Below are 21728 nucleotides of genomic sequence, written 5' to 3' on the forward strand. Positions count from 1 at the left end.
GACAATTGAGAGTATTAGTGGTGGTGATGAGGGTCAGAAGAGGAGGGAAAGATGGTAAGAGAGGAAGAATGTGGACTCCTGGAGAGCCAAGAACTGGAGGCAGAAGACCCAGGTATGGGGCTAAAGCATTTATTTGGTACCTGGGATCTTACATTCCTCACTGTAAAAGAAGATGAAAAAGTGTATTTTGCCACCTCTGGGGGAGAAGTGAATGTTATTGGTGAAAAATTGTTTTGAAAAATAAGCAACACTGGGTTCACGTAAGTCACAAAGTGCTCCTATTTATTTGCCCCACTTCACCTGTAGGGCCCTGTTTCCAAGCTGTCAGGATATCAAAGCAGTGATATTTTGGGAGCCATGAAGTCAGTGCTAATGTTGAGACCCAATACACAGAGAAAGCCTTAAAAGCACCCGAGGGATCTGTGAATAGATAGGAAAGCCTGAGATTGAGAGTGAGTTCAGAGTTGGACAGTCTAAGCGTGAAGAGCCCTCACTCCATTAGGAAAGCAAGGCAGCAATTGCTAGTTACAGATTTAGAAACTCACAGGCTCCAAATAAAAGAACATTACGTATAATATTTTTATAAAAATATTATAAAACAAACTATCAAAACCCACCTACACCTGCCCTAGAAATCAGAGAGCACTCTGATTTTGTAACTAACACTTACAAAAGGAACTTACAAACTACATGACACTATATGAATAAGGGATCACTGGATGTCAAAGCACCAAGCAGAGAGCACGGTACAGTGTGTGACCATTAATATCATTCCCTGCCTCTTCTAGGTCCTTGTCCATATGGAAGAGTTATATTATAAATTATGTGATAACTAAGAACCTGACATTGGGCACTGAAGCAGTTCAGAAATGTAGGGAGTTTAACTCTGGGTAAATGAATAAAATTAAAGCAATTACATTATTAGTTTAAAAAATTTAGAAATGACCCAAGCCTTGTATGCACATATGAATAAGAAAAATAAATAAATAAAAAACTTATGATCATTACTTAAAAACTGAACATTAAAATTAAAACATTTTTCATATAACAACAGACTCACCACAATGTATGGTGTTTGTCAGACATTCATTGTCACAATGCAGCTTGACTGTCTTGCAGACAAATTCAATATTATATTTAAATTGGCAGAGGCAGCAGGCCATATGCCGAGGTAAGATCCTATAAATGGAAACACAGATAATTAAGTTAATGGAAACAGTTACTGAGGGGTAGAAGAGGCAGGCCAAGGCTACCACAGGGCTGTGTAGAAAGAACTCTTGAAGCAGCACGACCTGGACAGGTTGGTAGAAGCCCAAAGATAAACTGCTGCTCTTGAATATTGAAAATAAATGGGAAGGAAGACAGGTGCCCAAATGAAGGATCAGCATGGCAGTGGGTGTCATATGCCTCAAATAGAGTGCTAAGGATTAGAATTGAGTGACATTGATCTGTAGTATCAACCAGAAGCATCTCCTCTCAACTCAAGTCTCACTCTGGGTTGGGAGTGCACAGGAATGAGGCAGACTTCTATGATAAGCTCCCAACTTATGGAGTCACTTTCTCAATTCCCACTGAGTGGCAAATGTTAGAAATTATTATAGGTATTATAAACAGCATAGCTTAATCCATATTGTGTTGTTAGAAAGCAACAGATCATATTGTGCAAATCTGGGCAATCTGAGCACACAAAAAACCAGGGCTAGGCTGCAGCTCAGCCCTGTAGAGGGCTTGTCCACTGGCTTTAATGTCAGCATCAAAGAACTGTAAAGATGATAATAAGGTACGACATAAATAAGAAGAATCCTGTACCCACAGCGATACTCAAAAAAAACAGGTATGTGTGGTGAGGACTGCACAATAGTGCAAGCTAATAAATGTAGAAGGAGTGATAGGATTAGAAAAGTGAATTATAACTGGTTTGAACAGGACTCTCATTGATGCACAGTGGGGTGAAAAGATGTTTGAGGGTAGCATCTTCACTGATCTCAAATTGCTACTCCACTGGTTATTTAGTAATTATCAAGCAATAACTTGGAAATCTTGAAGATGCCACTTTAATCACGTGATTAAAGAGCATCATGGGTCACCTGAAATCACGTGGCATATCAAAGGTTTAACCTGAATTTAGTTCTGGGGAAAAGACAAATCCAGAGTGTGGGACAGTTTACAAGACAACTGTCTCAGACTGTTTAAATGTACTGATGTCATGAGAGGCAAAAGAAAAAAAGGTGATCAAATGTTTTAGACTAAAGGAAACAACATCTGGTCTATGACTACCCCTGAATAAAAACAAAACAGACTTAAAGAATATTATTGGCTTATAGCCAAGATGGAGTGACAGGAACCAACTTAACCTTCCACCCAAAACAACAACAACAACAACAAAACATCAATAAAAAGTTTCCTTATGAGGAATAACCCATAGGGTGGTGTTGAAGGATGTTAACCTCATTAATGGATTAATCCATTTATAAGTGGATAGCTGAATTGGGCTCCTAGGAAATGGGGTCTAGGTGGAGGAAGTAGGTCACAGGGGCCTGTCTTTGAAGTGTATATTTTCTCCCTGGACCCTCTCTCACTCTCTTTCTTAGCTGCCCATTAAGTGAGCAGCCTCTGTCTCAGGCTCCCACTACCATTTGTTCTTCCTCACAGACCCACAGCAATAGCCACAGACAAAAACCTCGTAAACTGAGAGCCCCCTCTCCGAAAAAATAAATCCTTTCCTCTTCTAAGTTGTTTTCTCAGGTATTTTGTCATAGTGATGCAAAGCTGACTAACACTAGCTTGCCGCTTTGAGAGAGCTTCCAGGTTACAAGGTAGGGAAGGAACACAAGCAGCGACCCATGATCTCCCTAGTTAAGGAAATGGACTTGAGGCTGGCGGAGTGGCTCAAGTGGGAGAGAGTCTGCCTTGCAAGTGTAAGGCCCTGAGTTCAAGCCCCGGTACTGCCAAAAATAAATAAATAAAGGAAATGGAACTTGAGAGTCCAGGTGAACCAAGGTGACTATAATTTAGAGCACAATACCAGAGGAGAAAGAGTCACACAGAGAAAGAACTCTGGAGCCGTGTCGAAGGATGGTTGGGAATATACAGCAAAGTACTAATCAGAGCATGTGTCTGAGGAAACTACTCAAGGCCAGGAAAAGAACCACCAAACAGATTAGAGGATATGGCACAGGGCTAGCAATACTGCCTGCTCCTACAGGGCAGACTGGAAAGCCTAATGATCATGGTGCACTGGGTACTCAAAGGTCTTGCCTTAGTACTTGTCAATAATGTACTCTGGATTAAGGTTACTTTGTGGTCCCCCTTTACAAATCTTCAAAGTTAGGACCTATATGGTAAAATTGTTTTTGAGTAACATAACCTCACCTGAAATATGATCAAGCATACTTATAGGAATATCAAAATATACAGTACACAACAAACTCAAATTCACAATGTGTGGAATCCAAAAATTATTAAGAAGCAAGAAAATATGACCCATATTGCGGGGGAAAAAGTCATAACCAACCCAAGACTTACATGTATGTTAGCATGAGCACATGAAAACAGTTCTTATAAATGTGCATGAGGTATGTAGAAAACTTAAAGAGTGAAAATGGCCACAGAGAATGGCAGTGTTTTTCCATCTAAGAAAAAAGCAGCAGGGCATGATGATGGCCTCCTGTAATCTCAGCACTCAGGAGACAGAGGCAGGAGGAGTGCAAATTGAAGGGCAGCCTGGGGGGAGGAGAACAGTGGAGGGGGTGAATTCAAGTATGATATATTTGATACATGGTAAGAAGTTTTGTAAATCCCACAATGTACCCCCACGCAGCACAAAAAAAAAAAAAAAAAAAAAAAAAAGGGCAGCCTGGGTTACATAGCAAGACCCTGTCTCAAAAGAGAAGAAAAAAAGAGAAATAGGAAGGAAGATGGGAGGGAAGGAAGGGAAGAGAAAGGAGGGAGGAAGGACAAGGGAGAACACCACTACCTTGTGTAACTAAGAAGCCTGGTTAGTGATGAGGACTCTGCTATCCAAAGGAAGGCATCTCCCTGATAGTGGGGGATCAACTGGCAGATGCTCTGAGAGGTTGAGGATGATAAGACTGGAGCAGAAACCAACAGATTTGATATCGTGGCGATTTCAGTAAGGAAATGATCAGAGCAGAGGGCTAAATGAAGGGCCTTTTCCATACTAACCTTGAGCACATAAATTTCTACTTAGCTTGCCATATTGGAGGGAAGGTGTCACAATTTAAGCTGTTGTAAGTGGTATGTCGTGATAGACCCTACAGAATATTTTTCAAAACTTCCAAAAAAAATAAAATGGATCATAGACCTAAATGTAACTGTAATTTCTGAGAGGAAACATAGGAGAAAATCTTATGATGGGCTTACACAAAGATTTTTTTTGGTTGCTACTGTGGTTTTTTTAATTTAATTTTTACTAGCATAAATTAATTGTACAAAGGGCTTTTGTTGTGATATTTACAACAGGCATGTAAAGTTCTTTGATCATCTATTTTACTCTTTCTCAGCCCCCTCCCCTCTCATTTTTAACAGTTTTGTAGGTACTATGGGTTTTTTATTTTAATTTTGTTTTTGTTTTGTTTTGGGATTGGACTGGGGTTTGAACTCAGGGCTTTGCACTTAGAAGCAGGTGCTCTAGCACTTGAGCTGCACCTCTGGTACTATGGTTTCTAACTCAACCACTTGAGCCATGCCCCCAGCCCTTTGTGTGTGTGTGTGTGTGTGTGTGTGTGTATGTGTGTGTGTGTGTGTGTGTGTGTGTGTGTGTGTGTGTGTGTGTGTGATTGGGGTTTGAACTCAGGGCTTCACATTTGCAAAGCAGGCACTCTACTGCTTAGACCTCCATTCCATTTTGCTCCAGTTGTTTTGGAGATAGGGGTCTCATGAACTGTTTGCCCAGGGTGGCCTTGAAGCATGATCCTCCCAAATTCAGACTCTCAAGTGTGAGAATCAGCTTAGGTTGGGTCTTTTCTGTCAAAGGATTTAATCAGTAACCCCTGCTGTTACAAATGTTAGTCTCACTAACTTGCTTCCCATACACTTGCTTCATGGATGCTACTTAATATGATAAAAGTTTCTATTAAGAACAAAAGTGGTTATCCTCAGCTGGACAAAATTCCACTAGATCCCCTGGTTCCAGAGCTGATAACCTAAAACAGTTATTGCTTCCTAGAGCTTTTAAACTTTTCTTCAACAGCCCATCCCAATGTCCTCTTTCAAATTAGCCAACTGCATAGACTGTGACCCCCAAAATCTGCCCAATTCAGGGGAGGGGCAGCATTGCATTAGAGATAAAACCCTGCTGGTTGTACTTGCTCTTTGTCTATGGCCCACCCTTCTGCAGAAGTAAATTTTGCCTTGTTGGTTGACTTCTGAGTTGTGTCATCTGTCTCTCCTGATATCCTGATATCTTAAAGATATTTCTAACATCAAGTAACTAGTATTGCAGATGTGAGCTACCACACCTGGCCTTGCTGTAGTTATTTTTCAGACAGAGTCTCATGTTTTTGCCTGGGGCTAGCCTGAGACCTTGATCCTTCTATATACAGCCTCTGCTGTAGCTAGGATTATGGAAATGTATCACCATACCTGGCTTGGTATGAACTCATTGGGATGAGTTCTCACTACATTTTTGCCCAGACTGGCCTTGAACCTTTGTCCTCCTATTCTCAGCCTCCCAAGTATGTTGGATTACAGGTGTGAGCCACCTTGCCCAGTGACAAGTTCTTAGACAAAGATTTCGTAGGTAAGACACACATACACACATAAATACAAACCATACAAGAAAAACTTCCTACATTAGAGTTCATCAAAATTTAAATATTTAAAACATCTGCTCTTCAGAAGACAGTGGAGTGAAAAGACGAGCCACAACCAGAGAGAAGATATTTACTAAGCACATATCTGAGAGAAAGGACCTGGATCCAGGGTATGTAAAGCACTCTTAAAGCTCAGAAAGAAGGAGATAAATATCCAACTAAAACATGAGAGCAGATTTGAGCAGACACTTCTGTAAAGCAGACAGTTGCCCATAAATGCAGTCAACCTTATCTATCAGCTATTAAAGAAATGGAAATGAAGACGACAATGAGACACCTCTACACACCTACTAGTAAAAAAAGGCTAAAATTTAAGAAAGAAATTGAAATATCAGGATCAGGTGAAAATGTGGAGCAAGTATAACTCTCATACACTGCCAGTGGAATATGCTAAGTAAAAGAAGCCAAACACAAAGTACTATATGATTCCATTTATAAAACGCTCAAAAAGTCAGGTGTAATCCTAGCTAATCAGGATGCAGAGATCAGGAGGTTCGTGGTTTGAAGCCAGCCTGGGCAAATACTTTGTGAAACTCTATCTGGAAAAACCTATCACAAAAAAGGGCTGGTGGAGTGGCTCAAGGTGTAGGCCCTGAGTTCAAACCCCAGTACCACCAAAAAAAAAAAAAAAAAGTTTGATGGTTGCCAGGGACTACCAGTGGGAGGAGTAGACTGACTCCAAAAGGATATGAGGGGATTTTGGGGATGACAAGGTCATTCAACATCAGGAATGGGTCATGATTACATAGCCATGCAAAACCATCAAACTGTAGACGTATAAAGTGTGAATTCGGGAGGTTTGTCTCAAGTGGTAGAGCACCTGCCTAACAAGTGCAGTCCTGAGTTCAAACCCAGTCCCGTAAAAAAAAAAAAAAAAAGTGTGAATTTTATTACATGGAAATGGCATCTCAAGAAGCCTGATTTAAGACATTAATCAAGCCAAAGAAAACTAAAGCGATACATAAATCTAAGAAAAACTAACTTACAGTTTTTCCAACTTAAGAGTCATCAGGAGGATGTTCTCAAGTGTCGCAAGTCGCACTTGTGTTTTTCCCAGGTCCCTGAGGGAGAAAAGCCCACATTCATGATGAACCCCAACACAGACAGTGTGTACTTAAAAAGACCTTTCAAGGAAATGTTATTAGTTCAGGTTTGACTTCCCCATGAAACAAGCCATTTCACGACCTTGTCACATAAGATAATTACTCTTATTTTTTTTTTAAGATAATTACTCTTATTGAAGAAATTTAAGTTTACTGTTTGCATCATCAAATTAGTGACTTTGGCACTGACCAGAGCCTAAGTCTTTTTTCTAACCATTATCTTCCTTCTCATTTTCATGTTGCTTTCACTCCTATCCTTTACTCTTTGCTTTGAGGAATAAGTGATATTTCTACCTGTGTTTACATGTTGAGTATCTCTATGTGTTCTTCCCTGGCTGGCTGTCTTGTTCATTTTAATCCTTTCCTTTGCCAATAACATTTTTTCAATTACCTAGTTAAAACTAAAATGACAGCTTAACCTTTGATGAAAGTAAACAAAAACACAAATCATCTCATGACTCATAAAAATTATTGCAATACTTACAGATACTTTAATGCTGGCAATTTAAAAAGATGGGAATCTTCAACAGTTGTCAGAGGATTATGACTGAGAATTCTGAAAAATGCAATGGAACTAAAATGGTCATTTTCAGTATGGATGAGACTACAGGAAAAGTTTGTATTCATTTTTGTATGAAAATTATGGGTTAAAAATCATTTTTTGTCTTTACCTACAAATTACTTTTAGAATCCATAAGCATCCTTCTTTTGGGATCTACCCAGGTCTCCAAAAAATAAAGTGGAGAAAAGAAAGAGGAGGAAAAGTAGGGAAAAAAACATGCCAAAGAACATTCAGGTCAAAAACTCTCAAAGTGACCACACTGGTAGGGAGCCCTGCCCTGTAGGAAACAGTGTATTTTAGGTCCTCCATAATTCACGAGGTTGCTCATCTTTCAATTTAGAATGTGAAACAATTCATGATCTAATTCACTCAATTAAGGAAAAAATAGGACCAATTTATGATTTGAACCCGTTAAACCCATGCTCCCATCCCATACTCTTACTTGTATTCTTCTGTCACATCACAGCTTTTGTTATACTGCAGGTAATTAATCACTTGTCACCTGTCAATCACCCAGACTATCAGCAGGTTAAGGCAGGGACCACACTTTATTGTTCTTATCATCCCTGTGCCTGGCATAGAGCCTGAAATTTACCAGTTATTTAACAAATGTTTGCTGCATAAATAAATATCATTCTGTTTACATATCAGTGAGATGAATAAACTTATTCTCTCCCTTTCCCTTCCTCCCCTTCTCCCTCCCCCTCTCCCTGTCTCTCTCCTTTGATACAGGGCCTTGCTATGTAGCCCAGGCTGGCTTTGAACTCCTGGGCTCCAGCAGTCCTCTTACATCAGCCTCTCATTAACTGACTACAGGCACATGTCACCGTGCCTGGCATAAATTCACTTTTGATATAAATTTTTACTTCAAAAGGCTGGATAGGTTTTCTTTTCAATTGTTTAAGTCAAGCAAACAAAAACAAAAAGTAAAGAAAGAAATAGGAAGAAAAGAAAACCTGCCTTTAGGTTAACTCTAACCAAGAATCTTTAGTGTAACTTCTGTGGAGCACACAAATGACTATTACAGCTAGTTTCCATTGGGCTGCCAGGCATCTGTTATCATCATTTCACACTTAATCATCACAATAATCTTGTGAGGTAGATGTTGTCATTACCCCATTTACAAAAGAGGAAACTGAGGCACAGATTGGTTATGTAACTTGTCTTAGGTCACCAAGCAAGTAAGAGGCAAAGCTGGAATTTGAACTCAGTTCTGATTCCAAAGCCTGTGTTTAACCTTTATGAAAAAAGGGGCTCAAGATAGCTGTACCTTAAACTTAATTTTGAGAGGGCTTAATATAGAAATAACTTTTTTAAACAACTTTTAGAGTATATTACCTATACAAAAATTGATTACAAGTAAATTTTTAACCTCATACGGGAAAGCCTCGATGAGCATTATAGTTTTTTTATTCCCTTTTCCCTGTGATTTAAAATCATGGCACATGGTGACACTAGTGAAAATGATGAAGTAAGAACATAACTGCTGGAATGCAGAGAAACACTGAAACATAACACGCATAAGTCCCCAACCCCAATGACCTTCCCACTAATGTCCAGCACCTCCCCCCATCCTCCTTCCCAACCATCTTATCTAATGCCCATCCCCCTCCAACCTCCATTTCCCCACCCCACAGGATGTTTAAAATCCCCAGGCTGTAAGAAAGGCGTGCTCTCTTGCCCCTCTCAGGTCTCGTCTCCCTAATAAAGACCTGATGCTTATGAAGGTCACAGATGCTTTCTCAGTGTGTCTCTTTTCAGCTTCTTCACTTTTCTTTCATAGGCTAGCACTCTACCACTTAAGCCACACCTCCAGCTTCCACTTTTCTTTCATTTGGTGCTGAAACCCAGGAGAGTTTTGAGCAGGGATGTGGGGAGGGACACCCTTTCGGGGCTACTGTGATTTCATGGTGATCCTCATAAGGTCAATGATGCACCCCCGTGGGGAATCTGGTCCGGACTTGAAAGAGACACACAAAGGCCAAGAGATGGCTAAGTTCCCTTGAGGTGTGCAGCTGGTGCCCACCTCTATCCCCAAAACTGTCTAACCTCTCTCTTTCTCCCTTCCTCTCCTTTCCCACCTCACTATCCTCTATATGATGCTAACACTACTATATTTTCTGCCACACTACTCTGGGGCCTGACCTTTTAGTCATACATACGCTCCTAACTTCTCATTCCTCTGAGACCTCCTGCAGGGCCCTTTGCGGATTCCACTCCACACTCAACACCGGCTCTGATTTCTACAGGGATGGGCTGTGTGGCACCTCAGTGTGTCAGTCTGGCCATTCTCCCCTTCGGTATTCCTATTTCTCCCTCTCACCTTCCAGCCAACTTGGCTCCTGGTGAGTCTGGCCCTGGTTACTCTGTGGCCCCAGGTTCGTTTTTCCAGTTTTGCAAGTTTTCTCTGGGGGACATCCTAGGGAAAACTTCCTAACCGCAGCCATGGGTAATACCCACTCAAAGATTTCCTCTGACTCCCCCTGGGGTGTCTTTTATACAATTTTACCAAACTGAGCCTAAAGGGCAATCTAAAATGAAAAATCCTCATCTGTTTTTCTAAATTTGACTTCAATACAAATTAGACAATTCCTCTAAATGGCCCAAATTTAAAATTTTAATCCCAATGTCCTCCGAGACCTCGACAACTTTATTGTGAGAAACAGCAAATGGCAAGAGGTCTCTTTAGGCTTTCTTTTATCTCAAGTCCGACCCTCCCTTTGTTCAAACTGCTGGAGCTTGTAGGTTTGACTCTAGCTCTCTGCTGTTACAACCTGAAAAGCAGTGGACAGCAGCAGCTCTTCCCAGGTTCACTCTCAGGCACTGAATGGAGGCTGGAGTCTTCCTCCCCAGTTCCCACTGCCTCTCTCCTTTTTTTCACTGCTGTTCCACCCTTTCCTTTCTTTGACAGGTCCACCAGAGACCATCTTCCATGGCTGGATTTGCACCCAACACCTTACCATCCACAGCTACATCACCATCAAAAACCGTCTCCTCTGGCTTCAACCTAGCTTTATGTCATCCTTTCCTTTTTTCTCATTTCACAAGATATAAACAATGTATAACTTTAAAAGTTTTCTCTAAATTTGTCTCAGCCATTATGGAGGTTACTTTCACTCCTCCTACTCCATGTCCAGCTCCTGTCTCCTCTCTTGGACTGGCCATACAGATTGTTAGGTCCCTGGCATTCTTGGGGTGGGTGGAAGGACCCGAGGCTACACCTTAAAACCAGACCCCGATTTATGACTGCTTGTTTCTCCCTGCCTGATTGTTTCTCAGCTTGCAAAACAACTCAGGAACTTCCAGTTACTCAACTAGCCAGGCAAGTCGACCTGTTTCATCTGGTGATCGCAGATAATCAGAGACCAGAGACTCTCTCTCCCTCCCCCATGGCTCGGACCCTCCTATAAAGCCCACTACCCAATTTAGCCAAGCCACCTCACTCTGAACCCAAGAGTGATGGCCCTGCAGTCTGGACCAATAAACCTTTCCTTTCCACATGTGGTGTGGTCTTAATTCGGCAGTACCTTACACAGATGAGGACAGTAGAGACAGAAATGGACAGGGAGAAAGGGAAAGAAAAGTCCTGCTCAAGTCACATTGTCAGTTCTTTCTGCACCCCGAGTGACTCATATGGTCCCAGAACTACAAACATAAAATCAATTGGAAATCTAAATGACATGTGGCCAATGATTGGAGCTACTTTTCTGTACTGGCCTCCTGGTTTTTCACCTAAGACTAAGCCTCTAAGTCTGCCTAAACACTCTACTAACAGTTTTCTCCTTTAAGTCTTGTTTTATGGTGGGTGGTTTTCCCACTGCAGACATGTCAAGACCAGGAAGGGGATCAGGTCATATCCAGGTCACTGCAGGTAGCGACCATGGGCTGGCCCGTTTGCTGTCCTGGCCAAGGCACAATACAGTTGGGATGATGGACCCATGACCTCAGCCTCATGTAGGCACAGGATGGAAAAACCAATGACAGAATTTCAGTTCTCTATCTAAAATGCCCCATGTATTTAAAATTAAAATTAAAATCTGTTTTCTAGATTATGGCATGAACTAAAAGACAAAAGGGCAGCCTTCCTGAGTTCTGCTACAGATTCAATAAGGCATTTGGATTTTTCATGAGTTGCCTTACCTAAATATTAACTCTTGAGGGGCTAATTCATTCTACCTTTTCCATGCTTACTATCACCAGTTTCACTGGAGAGGTAATCCTTTTTACTCTGCACTCTGCCCATTTTCCAGCCTGTCATACAAATTCTAATTTAAAAACAAAATTCTTAGTATAAAATAAGAGGATGGACTTGTATATCCCCTCATGCATCCTGTATCCTTTGTCCTGACAAGGATATGGAATGCCAACACTACAAGACTAGGCTCCCTAAATTTATTTTAAAGATTTGTCTTATAACAAAGTTACTGTAGCCCAAGGCAAACTATTCTTAAAAATTATTAAAAACACCCCTAGAGGTAGATCTAAAGCCTTCCATATCTAAGAGTGCACTTGAAATTAATGTAATTGTTTTATGTTTCATTGTGTAAATTTTGTGTATGGCTATTGTATGATTAACTTATTAGAGACAAAAGTTTGATAGCTATGACAACAGTCTTCTTATTGGAGACTGAGACTGACTCAAAACACTTTCCTAGAATTGACTCTTGCCACAGGTGTTAAGTTGCCCAAAACGAGTCCTAAAAGAACAAAATGGGACACATCTCAATCTGCTCCGAAAATTTTTTTAAAATAACTAATCAGTGTACTTGTGGCCACTTAATTTTTATATGTTCTTGAACTCTTGAATATACATGTGCTTAAATTGACATGTATGGCATGCCTAACTTAAAACTTTTTTTTTACTATGTGTGTGTTTAAACATCTTTAGGATGATTCTTATTATAGAGTTAATGTAAAGAAATGAAAGGCTTCTGTTCTCTTCTTTCCTCCACCTCTTCTGCTGCTACTTTTAAGAAAAACCAGTTTTTCAAAGGTTATGTCAATCAGATCTGTCTAAATTATAGGCATTATTTTATGGACAGTAACCTTAATCTGTTTTATTCCATCATAAGTGTAATTTATATTCAATTTTTTTATAATTAGATTTATTAAGAAATGGTATGTTTATAAATTACTTATTGCATAAAAACAGTTTAAAATTGCCTGTATATATGGGTCTATACAGTAAAAATATAAGGCTAATTAAAAAAACAATTTTATTTAAATTTAAAATTCTTATAAAAGTTATTTTTAAATACAAGTTACAAAGTCAACAAGTAGAAAGGATATAGATAGGTATTGAGTATATGTTTGGGGAAAAGTTAAAGGGAAAGAAAGCTTTTGGATGAAAAAGTATTTTGTAAAGAAGAGTTTGTCTTAAAGATTGTTCCAAATATGGAGAAGAGGGGTAAGGACAAACCATCAGAAGTTTCAGAATGTTATATGAAGGTTCTGAGTAAGTCTTAAAAGTGTATAATAAAAGCTTCGGTATGTGATGAAGTTACAAGTTGACTATAATCTAAGAGTTGCCTAAAAGATTTTCTAGGTTCATGTCAAACTAAAATCTAATTCTCTATGCCCATAAAACAAGGCTATCTTAATATTTTTCTGCTCTGAGTAACATCTGCAAAAAATTGTTATAAGGAAAGATTTTATCAAGCTTTAAGTACTACTAAATCAGAGTTCATTTACGTATTTGCTCATGCAAAGGGCTCTTACATGATCACCTTATTACTGTGTTCTGTGTCTAGACTTTAAGTATTGTACAAACATTTGCAAAGTTAAAAGTGTCAATTTATGTAAAATGATGAGCTAAAGCTCTCTTATATCAAAAAGCATTAAATTTAACTAAACAGCCAAAGTTCTTTATCCAAAAGCGTTACATCGAAACCTTTGACATAGAAAATGGTTAATGAAACTTTTGGCAGGTGTGCTGTTTGTTATCAGTAACAGTCAGAAAAACCTTTCTATTTGGGCAGTCCTGCTACTTAGAACCTGGCCTATATTAGTTTTAGTCAAGTAAGTGTTACTGTGTATGTATGAAATATACTTGTACATTAGAAAATAAGGCTATTTGGGATCACAGGCATTGTCCCCCTAACTTGTAAGAGATCTAAAGTTAAGGATGCTAGACTTTTGCAAGCTTGTGTCCATATGTTCCTAACTGTAACAAAGAGCATTTAGTGCTGATGTTTTTATACTATCAGTCATAATTATTTTCCTAAAAATGTGGTCCACAATGGAAATAACTAAATGTTCTGACAATTCCCAAACTATTTTTCAGCATTTTAACTATGGCTATTCTAAGTCTTGTCATTCTCAGTCTGGGTCCCTCAGAGCACTTGCAATCAAATCCCTCAGAACATTTGCAATCAAAGCCCAAAAATAACTCTACCTAGTACCTATTTTTCAATTGAGTCAGCCTTCTAGATATTTACTTTTGCTGGCTTTTTTTTTTCAAAATCTTTAACTATTGTCTGTTAACATTCTGCAGCATTTTTAAGTTGTCAGGATATCATCTATAGTCCAAGCAGAACTAAAAATGAATGCCAGGTAGGCCCATTTCTTCTAAACCTCTTTTGTTTCTTATTGTTTGGGCAAATGGGTCTTATCTGGCACTGATTCCCACCTGACCTGCCTGAAGCTTCCCCTCCAATGCCGAGAACATCCAGGAGAAGGTATTCCTGCACCAAGTGACTCTCATTAACCAGATGGTTAATTAACAAAATCTTCAGAGAGATTAATTAACTCTCTTCAGAGAGAGTTTGGAGACGAGAGGGAAAAGCTTCACAATCCGGATGGACTCCCCTGTGCCAGACCTCACAAAAGTTACTGAAGCTGAGAGGTTTTAAAGATCTTATGCAGGGCTACTGGTCACTCAAGCCTTTGCAGCACCTCTGACAGAAGGCAAACTCATATTTTTGGCCAAGGCCTTCATTTTAGGTAAAAAGACATTATTTTTGCTGGCTCCAAACTTATCTTTTTAGTAGCCCATGCTCATGGAGTTATCTTCCCTTAGGCAGTCTATTTAACTGGGAGCATTCTGACTTTTACTTCCTCTGCATTCGAAGCAGGTGTTTCTAGTTTTAGACCTAAACTGCTTCTACCCTCCAGATAACAACTCTGGAACCTCTCCCAAAACAAAGACTGAGGTAATGACCAACCAGGCCACACCTGTGACTGGAACCGTTTACTATATATACCTTTGTCCCCTGCCCCCAGTTCCTTTGCCTACTTAAACCTATAGCCAAGGTCTGTACCCCAAGGTCCCTTGGTTTTCCTTCTCATGCTGATAGCTGGCCCATATGTCAAGGCTCACTTCGTCTCCCAAAGGGTACATTTCTTTAGACAGGCTGCCACTCAGACCACGCACAAAGGATGTTGCTTTTACGTCAGGAACTCAATGCCAATCTCCAACAGTGAACAACAGACAGCTGGGAACAGTGGTCTTCCTGGGCTAAGTGGATGCCACGGGTCTTCCCTCTACTGGGACTCCTTATTTTTCCCATTGTGACCTTGCCTTCAAAACAGGAGGGGATTAGATCTCCTCACAGCTGAAAAAGGCAGGCTATGCCTCTTCCTAAACGAGGATTGTTGTTTCTTCACCAGTAAGTCTGGCATAGTTAGGGACAGGATAAAAAAAAAAAAAAACTCAGGGACAGAGCACAACAGCTAACATCCGTACAGCCTACTAATATTCTTTCCTCCTTGTACCCATGGCTCATCCTCCTGGTGGTCCCTCTCTCATTCTTGTTTGTCTGGCTGTAATGTTCCTACCATGCCTCATTAGTACCCTCCAAAAACTGTTACAGGAATGTATTACTGCCATTTCTCGGGCTATCTCAGGGGAGCAGTTCAAGGCCATCATGCTTCTACAAACTTTCCAGACTCAATAACCCCCCACATTGCCCCTAGCCAGCAGGAAGTAGCCAGAAGACAGGTAATGCCCCATGCCACTTATGTATGTTTGTGTAACAACAAGCTCCGTGACTTTAGAAACTGAAGGGTCTGCCGGGGGAAAGGATATTCCTTATTTGGATACCTTATCTGGAACAATTGATTATTCAAAACTTTTGAACATTTACAAATTAAGCAACCAACCTAAATCATCCCAAAGGACAGACCCGAGCTGTTATTTTCATCTTTAGTGATTTGCCCTCTCTCAACCTGAGAAGCTGCCGGGATTCCAGTACAAATCAAAAGCGATGACCGCAGCCTGAAGCGTGCCAATTTTTAGGCACCTAAGCTATCTGTAGGAAGCAATGCTAGCGGTCTGGGAGGAAGCAACAGGGTGTTTGTGAGACTGCAGCTCAGTTTGCCTTCGTAGTGTGGCCGCTCCTGCTTGTGGATATTCTCCATAGTGAAACAAGTAGTTCAACAGGAATAAAGCCTGGATTTCCCTCTTTGTCTCTCTTAGTGCTTTGCATTTTTGGCACAATTCTGAAGAGGCAGACAAGCCCTGTGAAAATGCTCTATCCAAATAAGGTATATCCTTTCTACTTGGTAGAATCCTTCAGTTTCTAAAATAGTGGCACTTGTGTTGTCAGAACCAATGAAGCAACTAAAAGAATTTTAAAAACTAAGCTATCAGTCTGGACCTGTGTAGGAGAATGAAGGAGAAGCACCTTAAAGTTGGGGGAAAATTACACTTAACCACTACTGGTGTTCTGTGTTTCATTCCTGATTTCATCTGAAACAGAGATAGGATTACTATGACCATTCGAAGAATGGTGGTTTGCTAATGAGCTTTTGGCTCCCCTTTATGGTGGATTTGGGCCCTAACATGTTGCTAACTTGTTGGGTTATTGTTTTTCAGTAACATGGAGGCTTTACTCAAGAGATTTACTGGGTTGTAATTACCTGGCACCCAGGGGTAAATCTAATACCAGTCAACACTGGGATTTGAACTCAGGGCCTTGTGCTTGGTAAGCAGTCACTGTACTATTTGAGCCATGTGCTATGTCTTCTGGTTTTCTCATCACCAGGAAACAAATGTCTTTTCCTCTGAAGTAACACAGTAACTAGAAATAACAAGTTGGTGCATCCTCCTTTATGAGTCTTAACTAACAGAATACCCATCCCTACTTTGACTGGAAAGCAAAGACCCCCTAGGGTTCTTTCCCCAAATAGGCATCAGCAAATTAGTGAAGGGATAAAGGAGGCTGCTACACAGGACCATCTGTAAGAGCAGTTAATCCACCTCCAGGCAAATCTCAACCCTCCCTCCAACCAGAAGGGAACTTGGGAACCTGGATTTCTGATGCACGAGGCAGGTGGATGACCTTTCCCAAAGTTGGGTTTGGAGACTCAAGGTAAAAGCTGTCCATCTGGAGTCTCAGATGACCTTCAGGCTCTTCAACATCACAGGTTTTATTTTATTTTGTTTTTTTTTGTTTTTTTAAACAGGGTCTTCCTATGTAGTCCAGGGTAGCCTTGAACTTGAGATCCTTCTGCCTAGGCCTCACAAGTGCTGGGATTACAAACGTGTGCTTGTGAACAGCATAGAGTTTTTAAACTTTTACTGTTATTATTTTTTTGGTAGTGGGGATTGAACTCAGGGCCTTGTGCTTGCTAGGCAGGTGCTCTACTACTTGAGCCACATCCCCAACCCTTTTTACTTTAGTTATTTTTCCAATGAGGTCTCATGTTTATGCCCAGGCATGAACTGTAGTGTGATCATCCCATTTATGCTTGTGAGTAGCTAGGATTACAGGCATGGGTTATGGCACCCAGCACATCATAGAATTTTTGAGCTGAAAAGATATTAAACTCCACATTTCTTGTTGAAGGTAGTAAGGAAAAAAAAGGTATATGGAGTCAGGCTAGAGCAGTGTATATTCCTATTAATATTTTTCACCATAAAGCTTAATACAAACACCATCTTTTTCTTTCTTTTTTGGTGGGACCAGGGTTTGAACTCAGGGCCTCACACTTGCTAGGCAGGTGCTCTTATTATATGAGCCACTCTGCCAGCACCATCTTTTTCTTGAAAAATAATGTTCTGAGGGGAGAGGTGCCCTATGGCAGGTTTTTAGAATTCTTTTGATTTGTCATTTAGAAGAAACTGACATTGAGAAAGCACCCACCCCATTTGCTTGCTGGAGGATTCTGTGTTAAACTTGGCGCTCTGTAAGCAGCTATACATTGCAAACATTTAAGCAGTTAGGAACTCTGCATGTGAGAAGGAATCAGTGTTCAGCTTGTGAGTGAAACTTCAAGGACCATTCACACATCAGAGCGGCACCATTGGGGGACCATGACTGTGCCAATTTGAGTGTTACTTGCATGATGTCTCCAGTGCCCCTGCCAAAGATCAGTACTAGGGAAAGCAGAGCATGTCATATATAAGTCATACAAGGCTCTTACCTGTTGTACGTTAGTTTCCTTATTTGAAAAAATGGAATGCATCAAGACGTACTATTCACAGAATTTGCACAGGGCTTACACCTAGCTAACAGTAATGTTATCAGTTGTTTTTTTTTTAAGACACAAATAAGTTTGAAACATGTTTGTCTTCTATTCCACTTACACTTGGTGTAAAAACTGCATTCCATGCCATGCTTGAAATGTTCCAAAGTTCAATTCAGTGATTAAATTGCAACCAAGATTTCTACAAAAAAAAAAAAAAAAAAAGCCAAAGAAGGAGAGGAAAAAGATATTCTTTCAGAACACTTATCATTGGCAGTGACTCTAACTTACATATGATGAATTATAACATCAATACTTTTCACATACCTTAAAGGAATCTCACTATGGATGATACTGGCTTATGATTTATACTTTAACATTTACAAATGCAGTGCATTAGATACAAAAGAGTGAATGCTCAATGATTACTTGTGTTAAGTGATCTTTATTTCTCTACAACAGGGTTTCACAACTTCAGTGCTATTGACATTTTGGACATTTCTTTGACATTTGTCATTTATGGACAATTCTGTGTCCATTGCAGGATATTCAGTAGCATCCCTATTGTTTGCCCACTAGGTGCCAATAGCATATCCACAGCTGCCAGGTGTCACCTGGGGGTAAAGTCACACTGATGGAGAAGCACTGCTCTGGACTGTTTCACTCTGACCTGTAATGATTCTCACTGTCATCTTTGGTGCAGACTAAAGAACCTGCTAATTAATTTTAGTAACTTTCTACTAGCAAAATTTTAATTATCTTTCAAAATGAGTAGCAAGATTCCAGGCATAATGAAGTAACTTACACGAATTTCAAAAAAGGTAGTGATTCAAATGTCCGTCTTTCAATATACTGTATTTTATTGCAGGATAAATCTCTAGGAAAAGTAAAAGAAAACATTGCATTGATTAGCTATTAGGTATCTAATTAGCATGAATAGATAGAATTTAGACTCAATAATATTGAAGACATAATTTTTTCTAAACTCTAAACTTTGGATTTGTATTTGAACTTTCTAGAGCCCCCTAATCCTGCTCCCACCTAAGAATCTCACCTTCGTGATTTTCATAAATAAAACATTCACTGTAGATCTTGAGGGATACTTTTATTATGGGTATAACAAGGGCTAGAGTCATGCTCAAGTGGTGGAGTTCCTGTCTATAAGTGCACGGTCCTGAGTTCTCTTCTTCTTTTTTTTTTTATAACCCTTCTAAGTTTGGATATGAAGTGCCCCCCCAAATGGCTCACATGTTAAAGACTTGGTCACCAACAGGTGGTGTGAGAGGTGACTGAATCATCAGGACACTGACTTCATTGATGGATTCACCCACTGAGAAGCTCACAGCTGAATGAGCGATTAGAAAGTGAGGCTAAGGTGGAAGGCGCAGGTCGCTAGGAGCATGCCTTTGACCAAGACCCTCTTTCTTCTCTCTTGCTGCTTCCTGGCTGCCGTGAGGTTAGCAGCCTTGTCCCTCCACACCTTTGCCTCCCAGAGGCCCCGAAACAATGGAGAGTGCAGGTACAGACCGAAACCGCTCAACTGAGCCAAAATGTGTCTTTGCTCCTTTACCAGGCATTTGGTTACAGTGACCAAAAAAGTGACTCATATAAGCTCCTTAAAAATGTAAAAAGAAAACAACAACAACAAAAAACCCAATTCTTAACTTATGAGCTACACAAAAGCATGTGGATTAGATTTGACCCATGGGCTGTAGACTAAATATAAATACAAGAAGTATATGGCATAGGAACACTTATAAAATAAGGTTCATATGAGCACCATAATTGCTCAGGCCTTATTACCCGTTTTCTGCTGTAAGTGGAGTATTTTGTTTTTACATCTCTCTTATCTATATAATTTTTAGAAATCTAAAAATGTATAGGGAGTATTTAATGCCAGAGATAGTCTGAGACCCACACAGACTTACACAAGTGCAGAATTTTTTTTGCTGGAGATTTCAGAAATTATCTCATTTGAACCCTTTATACATTTCATAGATAGTAACTCACAAATAAATATGATCAACTGACTAACTTACAAATACTCGAGGGACAGCAGGCCTTCAAATGAATCCTTACGTAATTCAGTCAGGCGATTTTCACTGAGAATTCTGGAAGATGAAAGGTTATCGCTGGATCAAAATTCATCAAAAAGAGAGAGAGTATCGAGTGATGAAAGGTATGGGGAAATGGGTACTGTCATATTCTGTTCCCTGGTGTGTAAGTTGGCACCACTTTTTGGAGGGCAATTAAAATTCCCTGTCTATAATAGTCTTCACCTTAACCATCCCATTCCTAGATCCCTATTGTACAGCAATACTTGTCCATGCTCACAAAGAAGTATGTACAGGGTTGTTCACTGTAGCTATGAGTGCAACAGGAGAACCTGACGTGCTCTAAAAAAAATAAGGGATTATGAAATGAACTATGATGTGTCCATACTATGGAATATTGTGCAGGAGTTTAAATTAATAGGGAAACTTCTATGTACAGGGAAGGAAAGAGACACGACATAGTGAAGAGAAAGACTCAAGAGGCAGGATGTTAGCATTTATGTAAAAAGAGATATGAAAATCACACAAAATAATCTGCTGTGTGTAAATATGTATATATGCATGGGAAAAGATATGGAAGGATAGGTAGCAAATTCAGAGTAGTCATTATTACCTCAATAGTGGGGGATTATGAGAAGGAGGGTTTTCACTGTACCTGTTATTTCATTTGTATTACTTGTACAATGGAAAATCAATTTAAATTGTTTCTTATTTCAAAGAGGAACCATGAAAGTTTGTATTTTATTTTCATTTTGGCTAACATGAAAGACAAGTGCTCTACCACTGAGCTATAACCCCCAGTCCCTATAAAATTTGATGTTTAAAATAACTACATAATTTCCATCAATAGAGGTCAATGTAGGATGTGGAGGGGAAATACATTTGCTCAGAGATACTGACCTCAAAATTCTGAACCAAGGAGGCTCTTACAATGCAGTTTTTGTATTCATATTTGGAAAGAAAATACTCACAGTTTCTCAGTCCAACGATAGGCTTTCCATGTATTTTTGTCAATGTAATCAATAGCGTTTCCATGGAAATTTCTGTGAAGAAACAGTTTATAACCTTGAATAAGTAGGAAAATAATGAGCATGACTCCTACCAATCAGTGAGAAAAGGATACATAATTCCACAGGACAATGGGCAATAATTTTTATCATTATTAGCAAGTAAGAATAAAGAAACTCTGCCAGGTAACACCAAAGCTTTGCCTAAATGATCTTAGGAAGGTTGAGCACATAGAAAGAAGGAAGTGCAACCCTGAAGGGTGAGGACAAGTAGAAATGAGGGAAATTCATGTGATGATGTGGAAAGCGCTCTGCTGAATAAGGGAAAGCACAAATCTGAGAAAGAATGGAAGTATTACCTCATTAGGGAGAAACTGCAAAGGAGAGAAAGAAGAAGGAAGGACACACAGGGGTGTATAACAGGGGTTATCTTATGGGCGGTAGGCATGGAAGAGTGGTATGAGAGGGGCTGCATACTTTCATATTTTTCCTATATACTTCTTTGACCCTTGGAGGTGCTGGGGATTGAACACAGGCAATCTGAAAATGCTAGGCAAGTGCTCTACCACGGAGCTACATCCCTGACCATTTGTATTTTGGAGACAGTCTTGCTATGTAGTCAAGACTGGCCTCCAAGTTCAGACTCTCCTATTTCAGCCTCTGGAGTGGCGGGATTAAACATGTGAGCCACTACACCAGCTTCTGAGACTTTTTTTAAAAGTGGGAATGTATCCTCGGGTAACACATGATTAAAAGAAGCT

General features: G+C 39.9%; 1 protein-coding gene and 1 long non-coding RNA gene across 12 annotated transcripts in view; one reads left to right on the forward strand and one right to left on the reverse strand.

The window, feature by feature from the left end:
• LOC109676018 (uncharacterized) overlaps nucleotides 1-21728 on the forward strand; it is a 183709-nt gene that overhangs the window by 20758 nt on the left and 141223 nt on the right. For 3 of the 9 annotated variants that reach the window (XR_012438486.1, XR_012438487.1, XR_012438484.1), the window contains one exon: nucleotides 1-21728. This exon is cut by the window's right edge and continues 12383 nt beyond it. The exons of 3 other annotated variants lie outside the window; for them this stretch is intronic. This is a non-coding gene — a long non-coding RNA (uncharacterized lncRNA). 3 more of the 9 variants (XR_012438490.1, XR_012438489.1, XR_012438485.1) reach the window with 2 other exon arrangements.
• LOC109676011 (leucine-rich repeat-containing protein 37A-like) overlaps nucleotides 1-21728 on the reverse strand; it is a 35160-nt gene that overhangs the window by 7402 nt on the left and 6030 nt on the right. For all 3 annotated transcript variants that reach the window (XR_012438480.1, XR_012438479.1, XM_074045429.1), the window contains exons 3-9: nucleotides 20932-21003; nucleotides 19946-20017; nucleotides 18712-18783; nucleotides 18028-18108; nucleotides 7422-7493; nucleotides 6821-6895; nucleotides 1061-1179 (exon numbers count right to left, since the gene is read on the reverse strand). Coding sequence is in view for 1 of the 3 variants with exons in the window: in XM_074045429.1 (XP_073901530.1) it covers nucleotides 1061-1179; nucleotides 6821-6895; nucleotides 7422-7493; nucleotides 18028-18108; nucleotides 18712-18783; nucleotides 19946-20017; nucleotides 20932-21003 (563 nt within the window). In the remaining 2 variants the exon portion in view is untranslated. The remainder of the gene's footprint in view (nucleotides 1-1060; nucleotides 1180-6820; nucleotides 6896-7421; nucleotides 7494-18027; nucleotides 18109-18711; nucleotides 18784-19945; nucleotides 20018-20931; nucleotides 21004-21728) is intronic.

This window comes from Castor canadensis, chromosome 11, assembly GCF_047511655.1.
Source record: "Castor canadensis chromosome 11, mCasCan1.hap1v2, whole genome shotgun sequence".
In the NCBI taxonomy this organism is placed as follows: domain Eukaryota; kingdom Metazoa; phylum Chordata; class Mammalia; order Rodentia; family Castoridae; genus Castor; species Castor canadensis.